This window comes from Zeus faber (genome assembly GCF_960531495.2).
Source record: "Zeus faber genome assembly, chromosome: 12".
Lineage (NCBI taxonomy): Eukaryota > Metazoa > Chordata > Actinopteri > Zeiformes > Zeidae > Zeus > Zeus faber.
The window spans coordinates 3,781,520-3,796,114 of record NC_137196.1 but is presented as its reverse complement, the minus strand read 5'-3'; the positions used below and the strand labels follow the sequence as shown (position 1 = coordinate 3,796,114).

General features: G+C 43.3%; 1 protein-coding gene across 2 annotated transcripts in view; it reads right to left on the bottom strand.

The window, feature by feature from the left end:
- The window catches only part of LOC307238019 (junctophilin-1-like), a 52,458-nt gene extending 39,575 nt beyond the window's left edge, over window positions 1-12,883 (bottom strand). For both annotated transcript variants that reach the window (XR_013844422.1, XM_080010862.1), the window contains exon 1: window positions 12,275-12,883. Coding sequence is in view for 1 of the 2 variants with exons in the window: in XM_080010862.1 (XP_079866988.1) it covers window positions 12,275-12,653 (379 nt within the window). In the remaining variant the exon portion in view is untranslated. The remainder of the gene's footprint in view (window positions 1-12,274) is intronic.
- Window positions 12,884-14,595: the final 1,712 nt, after the last annotated feature.

Sequence of the window (14,595 nt, the reverse complement as noted above, 5' to 3'; positions counted from 1 at the left end):
GGGTTGGGTCCGGGGGGAGGGGGTCTAGGTGGTTGCTCCCCGGCCTGCTGCACTCCTGGACCGATCTGGTTGCGACTCGCCTATCTCTCCCAGTGCCAAAACTCATACTCAGCACATACAGTACACCACACAATAGAGGTGCAGGCTATATGGGTGGGGATGCGGTGGGCAGTTTCCATCTTGCCTGTCACGCTTCTGCCCAAGCGTGCTTCTCGTCCGTCCCAAAATTTTTATCTCACTCACATTAGCTTAGAACACATACACCAATCCTACTTGGACCCTTGGACCAGGCTCTGTGGGGCAGGAGAGGTGCGAGTGATTCGGGTTCGATTTGCCTGAAGGACTCGCACCCGCAACCCCGCAATTTTAACTGCAATTACCAACAGCACACATTGAGCACTGGGTTTTTTTCCAGGGTGGCCGGTTGCTGGCGGGTCGGTGTGGGAGCGTAGTTGGCCGGGGGGCAGTCGGGTGGGGGCCCCCTCCCGGCCTGGCTGGAGTCCTGACGGCTTGCGCCTGGTGGCTTGGGATGTGCTGCAACCTGGCGGGGCTGTAGAGAGCGCCGCTGGGTGCCTTCCGGGGCCCCTGGGGGGACTGCTTGCTGTTGTGGGTGTGGGTTGGGGTATCGGGGCGGCTGTTGGCCATTTGCTTCTGCAGTGCGGCTTCTCTGTGGCGGGTGTCCCGGGTGGCAGAGGGCCTGTATACCAAGCGGCCTGCCAGCATCGGCGGGCGGTGGGGGGGGTAACATCGCAATGCCCCGCGCTGGGCACACGCTGCTACGTGTATGGGCACTTGGCACTCACACCGGGCGGGGCGTCTGGTCAGCTGCGGTGGGGCGGGCCGCCCCCTTGTGCGGGGCGTGGATGGGCATGGGGGTCCTGCCGGCTTGCCGTGGGGCGGGCGGCTCGGGCAAGGTGTCAGTCTGTCGCCGTGGGGCCGGGATCCGGGCCTGCGGTCCGTGCCTTGAACCCATGGTCCGGGTTCTGTGCCGGCGGCTGCGTCTTGTGCCTGCACCCGGGGGTTGGTTGTATGTGTGCGCCCCTGGGGTGTGGGGTCTCCTTGTGCTCCCTGGGACTGGGTCATGCTACTCGGGGCTGGGGGTTGCTCCACGGCCCTCTGGCATCTCTGGGGTCTTCTGTGGCTGCAGGGCAGGGTACTCGGGGCTTTCCTGCAGCTGTAGGGTGTCCACGGGGGTTCGGGGCCCCTTCCGCTGCTTGGAGGCGCCACGACATATTACCGACCTTCTACACCAATGGGGATAAGTCACGTACACTCACTGGTGGACATCTTACACACACACACACACACACACACACACGCTTGAAGTGCACCCCAGCACCCTCCTGGTTGCATTCCTCTCCTTTCCTCCCTCATTTGCTACCATAATTATGACAGGAAGAGGTCACGTGACCAGTCGTAGTTCCAGTTTTTCCTGACCTAATTCACTGTTTTTCACCTTGTCGTCCAATGTTTATGTTTTTGTGTAAATGTTGTTTGTGTCTATGTTTATTTGTCTCACCCGTAGTGATTCTTCCCCTCTTGGAGTTGTGATCAGTTGTTTATAGACCCAAACGTGATGAATAGTTCTCCAAAGAGGGGGCTTGGTGGTGGTTCTCTATAACCAAAAACTGTGCTCTTGTCATTCTACAGGTCATCCACAGGACAGGAGTTATTGCAGTTCTTGATGATTTAAGAATTAATAAAGAGTTCGATTGCAGGTTGAGAACTTGAACTCCACTTGCAGACAACTCTGTCCTGAATGCAATGGCATACAAATACTATTGTTGTATGCCCAGGATGCTGACAGCACAGGTTTAAAAAAGAAAAAAAAAAAAGTGTGCAGCTTGGCAGGTCTGCGACGTGCTTCTCTTCCGTCCTGAAATTTTAATACCACTCATATTAGCTTAGAACACATACACTCACACATACATCTTACTCCAAACAACAACCCACCAGACCAGGGTCTGTGGGGCCGGAGGGGTGTGAGTGATTCGGGTTTAACTCATACCCCCACACCCCAGTTTAACTGCAATTTTAACTGCAGACCTCCAACACAGTGAGCACTAAGGTTTTCCGGGCTCTGGTGGGTTGGTGTAGGGGTGTGGTGGGTGGGGGGGCGGCCGGGTGGGCCCCCTGCCAACTGGGTTCCAGTCCTGGTGGCTTGCGCATGGATGTACCGCATGCGGCTGACATCCAGGGGCCCTGCGCTGAGCACACTGCTACGTGGATGGCCGCTCAGGGCTTGTGGCTGGGTGGGGTGGGCCTCGCCCTTGTGCGCACGGGCGTGGTGGCCCCTCTGGCATCCATGGCCCGGGTCCTATGCACATAACCCAGTCCTCACACGCTCTGGGACTGGGTTATGCTCCTTGGGGCTGGGCGTGGGTGTTGGTCCACAGGCTTCTGGCTTCTCTAGGGCTGGGGGGGCCTTCGCCGGCTGCTGGTCAGGGTGCTATCCTACGGCTGCGGGCCTCATATAATACCGACCTTATACACCAGAACCAATTGGGACAAGTCCTGTACACTCACTGGTGGACGGAAGGATGGGGACACACACACCTCTCCTGGATAGATCTCTCTCCATTCCTCCCTCATTTACTGCCATAACTGACAGGAAGAGGCCAAGTGACTTAATTAACTATTTTTTCAATACATGTCGTTTGATGTTTGTTTTTCCCTGTGCATGTTTGGTTTTACGTTTATTTGTCTCACCCGTGGTGATTCTCCCTCTCTTGGAGTAGTGGTTGTTTAAAGACCAACACCTGGTAATATAGTTCTCCAAAGAGGGGGATTGGTGGCAGTTCTGTCACAAAAAACTGTACTCGTCATCCCACAGGTCGACTACAGGACAAGTTGTTGCAGCAGTTCTTGATGATTAAAGAACTAATAAGAGTTGCATTGCAGGTTGAGAAGTTGAACTCCACTTGCAGATGAACTCTGTCCTAGATACAATGGCATAATACAAATACTCTCGTAATGCAATTTCAAAAAGTAAAATACACTAAGACAAGTGTGACTATAATGCGAGTTACCTGTTTTCAAAAAGCTTTCTGGAGCAGTTTCTCAATGGTAAAGCGTTTAGCGAGGTTGTGCTATTAAGTTATAAATTATGGGAACCAAGATTGTAATAAGACCTAGATTAAAACATTGCGACGCTATTCTTTGACAGATGAGTAGTCGCATCTTGCGATGAGTCTCCTCTGAACTGGTTGGAACTCAAAGGCATTGCTCCACTGGGCATTTTATTTCCCCGACTGTCCCCTGTCGTTCCCGTGAGTACTACTACTTCCAAGCTGGGTAAACGCCCTGCGCCCCACAAAAATGCATGTTGATACAAGACAGTAGATTGTTCAATTGTTATTGGTAAGACAAAATCACAATTGATTAAATTCTTGTTCACAATTAATTGTTAACATCCCTAACTGATATTCAAGCAATGGCTTCAGGCATATTAGACACTTATTTGGTGTACTAAATAAGGAGTGCTGGACCCTCTAGGAGGAGGGTTCATGCAATGAATCATTTTGAAAAATCAAGAGCAAATGATAAGGGACGTTTAGAACAAAAGGCCAAACTAAAACAGGTGATCCAACAAAAAGGAGAACAATGTTTAAAAAGCATGGTTTGAAACTACCATTAATTTACTGTAGATAAAAGAGTCGCCTAATTGACATTAATGTGTATAATGTACAATTGATGAAAAGCCTGAGTATGACTTTTTGCAAAAGTGTGTGTGTCGGTATGGCCATTGGAAATTAAGAACAAAAAGTTAACCCTATTGAACACTACATACAGCTCTGCAAGAAAGCCAAACAAGGGGGACAATGCACAAACAATGAAATACAACATGCTTCAGAATTAGTGCATCTGGACATAAACCTGGCCATTGTGCCATCAGCAGCAAAGCTAAGGTAGTTTGAACTAAAAAGTATCCCTAACCTCATTAAGACTGAAGAGCTAGGGTTGGTTAGAAAAAGCAAGTGAGTTAAGAACAACTGAAGTAGCTTCCCTGATGGAAACCTGTTCTATTGACTGTCAAGGATGATGGTCAAGATGAACCCAAACGCAGGACACACAGTTTTAGGAGTTTATACAGGGGTTTAATGGGTAGACAGGCAGGAATCAGGAACAGAAGGGGGATCAGGACCGGCAGGGACTCGTGACGGGGAAGACAGGGACTCACACTAATGCAGGGACCCAGGAAGCAGGAGCAGAGGAGGATCAGGGATCAAGCATTCAGGGCGCATGTGCAGGCGGGCAGGCAGGCAGGCCGGCAGGCAGGCAGGCAGGCAGGCAGGCACAAAGCTGCTGAAGGCAGGAACAAACCGATACCAAGAGCGTGAATGGGACCAGGTTAAATACAAAATGAGTGATGAGGAAGGAGGTGGTGGGATTACTGACTGGGGACCGGTGTGCAGTGACAGGGATGTGATATGACACCAGACACAGACAGAGGGAGCCAGAGAGGGACAGAGGGAGCTAGAGAGGGAAAGAGGGACCAAGAGGCAGACAGAGGGAGCTAGAGAGGGACAGAGGGACCTAGAGACAGATAGACAGGGAATCAAGGCAGGGGAGGATCGTGACATTGACAGCTAATTCCTCTTTGTAAATTGAGGGGTTGATAGAAGGCCATATGTTCTAGGGTTGCAGATATTCCTCTACAATCCCATTATAATGTGTATGCTTTATTATTTTTAATTTTCAAATATATTACAATTTTGAATGCTCAAATTTAGTTCTATTTATCCTATATGATTATGACCATGTCCCCAATCTATCAGCACGCGTATAGTTCTTATGCATGTTTTGTCCACTAGAGGACATTCCAAACACTCATAGCAAACAACACTATCGGGCTCCGGAAGTTTGATGGTTGCTACAGTATGCGTTGCTCTGGACACAGGTGGGATATGGCTAAAATCTTCTATCCTGATACAGGTCATTTCATATCTCGATAATGACATACATTGCGATATAACACGTTTTCTTATATTCAATTCATAAATAGTTATTTGTTTATTACTGTGATGCGGCACAGCACGGGAAGGTGTCGGGGGCTCTCAAATTCACAGGACAGGCAAAAATAAGCGACTATCAATATCCGACTTCTTTGCAAAAAAAGATGTGAACTTTAACTTGTGCACTATGAGGTGATTGGCAATCAAAATGCTGCTTGGGTTCGACTCGGTTGTCCCCCTCAACTTTTGTTGTCGCGTTGCAGTAGCAGATGGACAAATGTTGTAATAATCCACCCAATGAGTAATTTCCCAAGGCGCCACGTCCCTCCATATTTGTTTACGCACGCTCCCATGTGCAGTAACGTAAAGCACCGTGTCATAAAATATTGCCGTAAAGCAGTTCTGCTGCTGATTTGCTACATATTGATGGAAACAGTATAAGTAAAATTTATACGAACATATATTACGCACAGCAGTAATATTAGTCAAAACATTTATAACATTATTTATCTATAAACATTATTTATCTATAAAAAAATACACAATCAAATGGCGGTTTCAGCATATGAATGGTATTTTTTTAAAATATCTGAATTCTATTCGAATTTTGAATTTCGTTCCTGCAACCCTAATATGTTTACGACAAAATAGATTGGGCACGTTTAAGCTACGACGTTTTCTAAATATGACAGTGCTGACTGTAAGATTTAAGAGTAAATAGAAGCACCTTAGTGTATGTTCTAAAGTGAATTGGAAGGCAACAAAAATAAGAGAGAATAGGCATATTATGATCAGAGTTTCCAGGTTCAGGTGAGATTTGCAAATTGTACCTGCTTGAAGAATTTTGATGGCCAGAAAATTTACATTGCAGTTAGGGATATTAATAATCAACTGTTTAACCGTTAACCAACAATAATAATTTTGACAGATTAATACTATCAGTTAAACAGTTAAAGAATATATTATAAAAAAAAAAGTTTGTTGCATGGTAATATAAAAATAGGATATACAATCTATTTCTGAAATCTATTTCTTGTCTGATAATGATTGTTAATGATTGGTTTAACGAGGGTCTGTTATCTGTCAGAAAAAAATCAAAATTAGCATCCCTAATTGCAGAGTATCAAATGATTGGATAACAAATGATCCAACACCAAGGTTTTTCACTGAGTGACTCAGTGAAAAAGGTTTATTGATTCCTCAAAATTTGGAGTATCGTCCTCAAACAGATGCATGCATAACAGAGTATAGCTGTGTTGCCATAGTATCATCTGCGCATTGCAAGGAGTTCGATTTAAGTACCTAAATTAATTTAATCTTTGATTGGGAGTGGTTTAAAGCCATAATTGGTAACATTGGGCAATTAGCAACAGAAATATTTGAAATTGATATTCTACTATAGCACGGTAGAACAGCTACAATCCTTTTTAGTTTAATGAAACCTGTCAATTCTAGATCCACGAACCACTGCTCCTCTCTGATATAACAGTGAGTATGGTGCCCTGATACTGGAGAGAGCAGCCGTTTGCATTCTGGCCCCAATAGCTTCAGTCTGAGGCTAGAATGTGCTATATTAAAAGATGGAGGTAACTTGAGACACTGGGAAGTGTACATGCCGGCCAAACATAACACCAGAAGCTATCTTGCTATGTGAAATAGACGTTCTTTATACGTCTTTATACTAGAACATCTCAGAGCAACCTGCCACCTACTACAATCAATAATACTGAACTGAACAACTATCAAGAATGTCTAAATTATTTTTAGACAAGTTATGAAAGTAGCCAATACAAGCTCAGCTTCTAAATACAAAAAAAAACAACAATAAAAAAAAAAGTCCAACACAGAATCAAGATTGCTTCACCTTTTCACTAAACCTCTTCAAGAATTTGAACGCTTTGCTCAGTTGCGCCGAAGGAAATTAATATTTTTCTGTTGTGCTTGAAAAGCAGAGCCTTTATTTTTGTACTTTACACACTCCAACAAAAAGCCATGGTTCAAGGTGTAGAGTTTTGGCCCTGCATTCACTTCCACTAATGACTCTTATTCTACCTTGCTTATGTATTTCATCTTGCTTATTGGCTCAGGCACCTCTACATCTCACTTTAAAGTCTAAATAACAAAAGACTGAATATGACAAAAAATGTTAAATACTGGATAATAGATTCAAATAACTCCAGGAACCCTTGAAAAACAAGCTTGTCGGTCAGTTTCCAAACAAACTTTTTATCTGTTCGAGAGAACGGTGATATCCGCGTTCAATTAACTAGTGGACTCGTTCGCCGATATTACTTTAGAAGTAAGACACTGACAAGGCTCGGCCGCCTTTTTTCTAGTCTATTTGGTCAAATTTGTCAATATATAGCCGTTACAATACAATAACCTGTTATTATCTTTGTAGACAGACAGCATTGATAATGAGCATGGCTCACACCTCATCTGGTGAAGAGCTACTTTTAAATGGGACGATGCAAATTAGAAATGACTGTTGTTAACATTGAGGGGACAAACAGGACTGTTGAGATTCATATGATGAATGAGATTCGTGGTGAGCATATGGGCGTAAGAGAGAGACAGAGACACAGGCTAAGTGTGATCAGTCCAAGTGTAACCAAAGGAGTTAATGTTATCACAGCTCTTGACTGTCTTGACTAGTGTTTCTTCCCCTCTAAAGATTCTAATTCTGTAAAGTATCAGATAAAACACAAAATACAAAGAATTTTTTGTTTTTTGTTTACTGTAATAAAGCTTTTAAACATTCTCAGTCACATTTTCATTATGAAGCTTATAACTGCATAGTATATTAATTACGTTTAATTATTAATTAATTATATAATTAATGATTAGGTGACTAAATATGGTTACCATATTTTCAGTTTCGGCAACCAAAAGCTCATGCCTGGTTCCCAGCTTTGCCACCCTTTTAGTTAATGTTGAGCCCTGTTTATATTTGGCTAACCCTGTACCGAAACTGTAAATAAGCAGCGTGTTAGTTTGTGAGGAAAATCCATGTTCTTGCGCTGAGTTTAACCGAGTGTGGGTTCGGGATGACGTTCTGTGTCACATGGAAGGTGTTTCCGACGGAGTTTCAATTAACACTGAGAGACTGAAGTGCAGGATGAAGTGTATTTTTTAATTAATTACTTTTCCCGCCAGAAGTGTAACATAATTTTGATGCAATACCAGTATCGGTAAGCGTTTGAAAATGGCATTTTGAGTTGTTTCATGATGTGTAATGTGATTTGTAATGTACGGCAGTCTAAGGGCGCGAGTGTCATTTGAGGACCACCCCCGTGTTTGCCCTATTAAAGTGGAATGGAATTTTGATGGACTTAAATAAAGTTAGTCCAATAACAATTGAAATAACATTTGTTATACAATAATTTCTAAGTGATTAAAGGTTTATTTTGGAGAATTTGTTTATGTCCGGTCAGAATAGCAGGAATGGATTATATGAATGTGTATAAGAAAATGTCTGTTTACGCTTTTGACACATTTTATTTTACTACTTTTATTTTGTGAAATTCAGTTTAAAGCTTATGTTTGAGTTGCGCACAGTAATTTATTTTATTTTTATTTTTTGTTGCACGGTGGCGCATCATGTCCTGTTTCCTTACTGCTCCACAGTCCGTCTGGACTGTGGGACATCTTGTGGCCGGCCCAGATATCCCTAGGCCTTGGGCCGGCAACACCTTCTATTGTATAGCATCCATGTATTGCAGCAGAGAGGGCCCTAGAAACATAGCAAATGGCTCACTTTGTGGACATTGTTTGGCTAAAGATATCACTTAATCATAATTTCTCCATTAATAACATTTTCAATATTTTGATAACATTTTTGAAAGTGCGTATATTTTGCAGCAGCAAGGACTTGAAGACAGATCAGGAGTAATTTAAATTTGGGATAATGTTGACGCATTTTACTCTGATATAGCTACAATATATAAACATATAATCAAATTACCACAAAAGGTGGTTAACTCGCATCTCGGATCTAGGCCTTATCCTGGTAAAGACTGGGCCAGTGTTGAGTGAGGGATGTCCTCTGTTAGTTATTGACTAGTTCATCTGGATAGGAAAGCTATTTAAAGACCCCAAAAAATGGCATTTAGAGAATCGCAAACTCAGCAATTTTATTAATCTCTGGATGAAAAGGAACAGACTGGTGGAGGTTTGGTGAGAGAAGGAAGGGGCGTTTTTATTTGACTAATGACCAATAATGGCTGGTGATCCGCTAGTTTCAATTTAGTTCTCACTCCAAAGTTATTGCTTTGTTAGTGTACACCCAAACATGCACCAATGACAAAAAAATCTTTCAACATAGTGTTCAACAATAACACTTTGAAACAATTAATACATATAAGTATTCATGAGGTTTGCATTGATGATTTGACACAGGGAAGCCAAGACCTTGAAAACAGAGGAACCCTATTGATCTGGACTTTGATTATCCAAACGTATCAGTCAACTACAGTAGCTATACTTCCCCTTTCCAACCAGCACTGCAGCTGCATAATGTGAAACCGAAGCATGTGTGCATATAACACACACAATGAATTCTAATGACAGTACGTATACGCTATTATACGTATATTGCAGTACGTAACCTAGCCACTTGGGTGCAAACCTAGCCACTGGGGTGCACAAGCCAGTGTATCATCAGTGCCGGTCCCAAGCCCGGATGAATAGAGAGGGTTGCATCAGGAAGGGCATCCGGCGTAAAAACTATGCCAAATCTCCCCAAGTTGGGTATGAGATGGAAGAGAAAGTGGAATTCTTTAGCGAGCTGGATGTAGTGGTGGAGAGTGTCCCCAAGGGACAGAGAGTGGTCACTGGAGCAGATCTCAATGGGCGTATTGGCGAAGGGATCAGAGACATAGGTGATGAGAAGGTGATGGGTAGGTATGGTGTCAAGGAGAGGAATGTGGAAGGACAGATGGTGGTGGATTTTGCCAAAAGAATGGAATTGGCTGTTGTGAATATCTATTTCAAGAAAAGGAAGGAACACAGGGTGACATACAAGAGTGGAGGAAGGTGCACAACATATTATGCATATACTATACTTCCCCATCATTTATTTATTTATTTATTTATTTATAAACCCTTATCCGTCCCACAACGGGGAAATTCGCAATTTCTCTGCATTTACCAATCCTAGTATCTTACGTATCTAGGAGCAGTGGGCTGCCATGTAGAGGCGCCCGGGGAGCAGTTAGGGGGTTAAGTTAGGGGGTTTCCAACCAGCACTGCAGCTGCATAATGTGAACCCGCAGCATGTGTATTTAAGAAACACAATGCATTCTAATGAAAGTACGTATGGGCATAATTAACTTGTAAAAAGCCATCCCCCAATTAGTTCCCTGTTTGGAGGGCGATTAACACAAGTGTGAAAAATAGCTCAATGCATATAAATGCATTTCCAGACATTCCCACACCCTGTGTCTCACTGTTGCAGGAACTAAACTATGATGTTTTGGAAGAAAAAATAATTTGTAAGAATGGTGTAATTCAAATGTGTGCTCCGACACACACTGACAAATTGATTGGGACTTGCCCATAAAGTTTAGATTAGACAAAATAATACCTGGACATACACACTGAACACATAAAGTATTACCTTTTGGCATATATAGTACCACATAGAGAATTCATGGGAAGGGTTTAAACTGTAGACTTCAAATAGGTTAATACCTGTTTTATTCTCATTGCATGGTAAGTAAAATGGGGTTGGGGATAGTCAGCAGTGTCTCAGAGGGCCCAAGATCTATTTACAGCACAGTATATCACACAGTTCTCAGTAACTCACTCAGCTTTTTTAATTGTGTACTCCCCACCTATCGTTAAAGGTAAACTCTTTTTTTGGGGGAAATTTGCTTTATGTCTATCTTCAGATTCAGACGGTCAAGACCTATTTCATCCAGACAGCAACAGGGTGCATTGCTAACTGTGTTAGCTCAATACAAGGCAATGACAATGCAATGCAATGAAAAACATTTTTTAAACAGGCCTCAGTTGTTATAAATGCAGTATTTCATTTAAAAGAAAGATATACAAATACAAACTAGATAATAATAACTAAAAGAATAAATAATAATTGGCCCTATGCAGACAGGACCCTACACAGTCATTAACAAAGCCAAATAAACAACCTCTTCGACTTTGAGTGTACAGCATGGTGGTTGATATTCGCTGTGCAAGTACCAACCTGTTAGTAAAGATGTTATCTAAAACCATTACCATATTGTTATTATATAAGTATCGGCGGGTGTGCATGAGTTATTGCAGTGATAAATGTTGTGTCTTTGTGACGAGTAAAAAAAAACAACATAAAAATAAGGCCTTGAACGATTAGCTCCATTCAAAACAAGTTGTTTTGAATGGAGCTACATTCAGAACTATTTTGGACACATCACTATTTGTCCATCCACTGGGCACAGTGATTAGGAGCAGATGCCTCAGGCCAGAACATGGCACATCAACAAAACTCAGCTGACTGAACTGGCAACCCTACAGCACCAATGCCTTGGGTGCCACAAGTGGCCACCAGCTGATTTCATGTTTCAATAAAGGGCATGATAAATTCAGCAATGTTATTTTTCTATTATTATCATTATTTTCAATACGGTTCATTTTTTAATACAATAAAGTTGGAACTGCTGCCTGTCACTAAACAGTCACAAAATATCTGTCCACACACTCCAGAGAACCCTATGTGTAAATTGTGTGGATTTCTATTTTTAGCCTTGACTCCAGTAAAGAGACCCTAGTTGTGTTCTCAAGTGGCCAGTTAAACATGTATGTGACAAATAACCTCTTGAATTTTGAATCTTGAATCTGAAACCTCTAAAAGCTGAACTTCTTGATAATTTAGTACACAATGACGTGCCTGTACTGCCATGTTTCATAGATAAGAGTGAAACTATGATCAAAACAGTGATTATTGTACATCCTCCAATGGTGACAATGTCTTGTAAATGAAATAATGTATATTGCTGGGGACCCAGTGGAATCTCATATATATATATCTATATATATATAGATAGATATATAGATAAGTAGATAGATAGATAGATAGATAGATAGATAGATAGATAGATAGATAGATAGATAGATAGATACTGTGTGTGTATGTGTATGTATATATACAGTATATCATTAACTCTATAAACTAAGGCTTAGTTGTTCTATCTATCTATCTATCTATATACTGTGACATACAGCTACGTTGCACTAGTTCACTTTGTCCTATATTGTCTACATTGATTTCCGAATCATCACCAGCTCATATCTCCCAACTGTTGCCGGGCGCGTCGTCTCACCTCCATCCCCATATGTCTCCACGCCGTATCCGTCCTGTAAGCCGTTACTCCACGTCCCTTCGTACCTGGCCGGCGTGTTCAAGCTCTGCCTCACCCCGTAGCGACCCTTAAATCCGTGGGTCCACTCTCCCCTGTAGACCCACCTCCCCTTGGCTTCCATGCCGAGTCCGTGGCGCTTGCCCTGTGCCCAGTAACCCCGATAGACGTTTCCGCTGGGCCAGGTGTACGCGCCGACGACCTCAAATCCGCCAGACCACGACCCCACGTACTCGCCCTGGCCCTTCGGCCCGGTGCAGATGCCGTGTCCGTGGGCTTTGCCGTCCTCCCAGCCACCGCAGTACGTGCCGCCATCGTCAAAGTCGAACCGGCCGCCCGTCATTCAGTTAGAGATCGGTGGGTGTTGAATAAGCAGGTCGCCGGCGTGTGTTGGTTCCTAACAGCCAGCGTGAACGAGGTGTTCAGGACGCGGGAAAGTGGAGGGAGCGCGGTAGGAGTGGGTTCTCAGAGGAGATCGAGCGAACGCGGCGGGGATTCGATGAACCGACCGGGGTGAAAATGATCGCCGGGCGCGATGGTGGTTGATTGGTTGGCTGGCTGTTGGTTAAGCGGGGCGTGGGAGGGCGAGAGGCGGCCGCCACGGCTGCCAGAGTTGGGTTACTACCGTGCGCTTTTTGAGCGCCCCTCTCGCGGAGTGAGGTGCAGAACCGTTCGTGGCGAACGAAAGGACTCAGGAGCCGGGAGTCTAAACAAGGGGGTCAATCCTCGACTCACAAACTGAAAATAATGACTTATGACTGTAATAAAGTCCGAAGCAACAACGATCAGGGCATTTGGCACAACTTATATTGAACGTGACTGGTTTACACTTTCGCATTCCACCAAAATAAATAATTTGGACCAAATTCTTACCGACAGAATTCCACTCATAGCTCAGAGCCAATAGACTCGTCGTTCACAGGTGTAAGTGCCCGCAGGTCGTGATTAACCGAATAACTGAAACGGAATCAAACGAACGGTAGTCGGGAAACGACTCCCTTCATTTAGTGATTCGTAAAGAACCGAATCCTCAATATGAGTCGAAGCACTGACTCGATCTGTATTTCAACCTCTTTGAGGGTGTTTTTTCAAATGTCGAGAAGATTCCGAGATTCGGTGGCAGCGTGAGAGCACGAAGACTACACGAATCAGTTAAGCGTAAAGCCAGACAAAAGCGATGCATCGATGGAAGGGTGCTGCCATTGTTTGGCTGGAGGTCTGTGTTGTCTTGATGTGTTGTTGTGTTGAATTGTACGGTACTCACAGTCAGAGGATTATGTGACAGCAAACAAGCCTCTTTTGGAAGTTCTCCCTGAATGCCATTCAGCATTCACATTAACAATAAGAATGATCAAAAAGATGGTTCCTATGTTACAAACTATTAACAACTAACATTTTTTTTTTTTAACTTTATTGAGTATAATAAAGAATGAGGTTCATTGTTGTGAACTAAATGCCAGGGGGATTCACAAACAACACGTAAGAAATATAAATAATTATTATTTAAGTGCTTATTCATTATATTATTACTAATTTATAATTATTTAAGAAATTATAAATAAAATACAGTGGGGCAAAAAAGTATTTAGTCAGCCACCAATTGTGCAAGTTCTCCCACTTAAAAAGATTACATTACATTTAGTCATTTAGTCATTGATCAGACGCTTTTATCCAAAGCGACTTACAATTATTCAAACACCGACGGACGCAGCCATCAGGAGCAATTAGGGGTTAAGTGTCTTGCTCAAGGACACTACAGCATGCTAGCAGGAGGAGCCTGTGATCGAACCAGCAACGTTTAGATTACTAGACCACCAGCTCTACCGCCTGAGCTACCATCCCCCCCAAAAAGATGAGAGAGGCCTGTTATTTTCACCAGAGGTATACCTCAACAATGAGAGACAAAATGAGAAAAAAAATCCAGAAAATCACATTGTCTGATTTTTAAAGAATTTATTTGCAAATTATGGTGGAAAATAAGTATTTGGTCAATAACAAAAGTTAATCTCAATACTTTGTTATATACCCTTTGATTGCAATGACAGAGGTCAAACGTTTTCTGTAGGTCTTCACAAGGTTTTCACACACTGTAGCTGGTATTTTGGCCCATTCCTCCATGCAGATCTCCTCTAGAGCAGTGATGTTTTGGGGCTGTCGCTGGGCAACACAGACTTTCAACTCCCTCCAAAGATTTTCTATGGGGTTGAGATCTGGAGACTGGCTAGGCCATTCCAGGACCTTGAAATGCTTCTTACGAAGCCACTCCTTCGTTGCCCGGGCGGTGT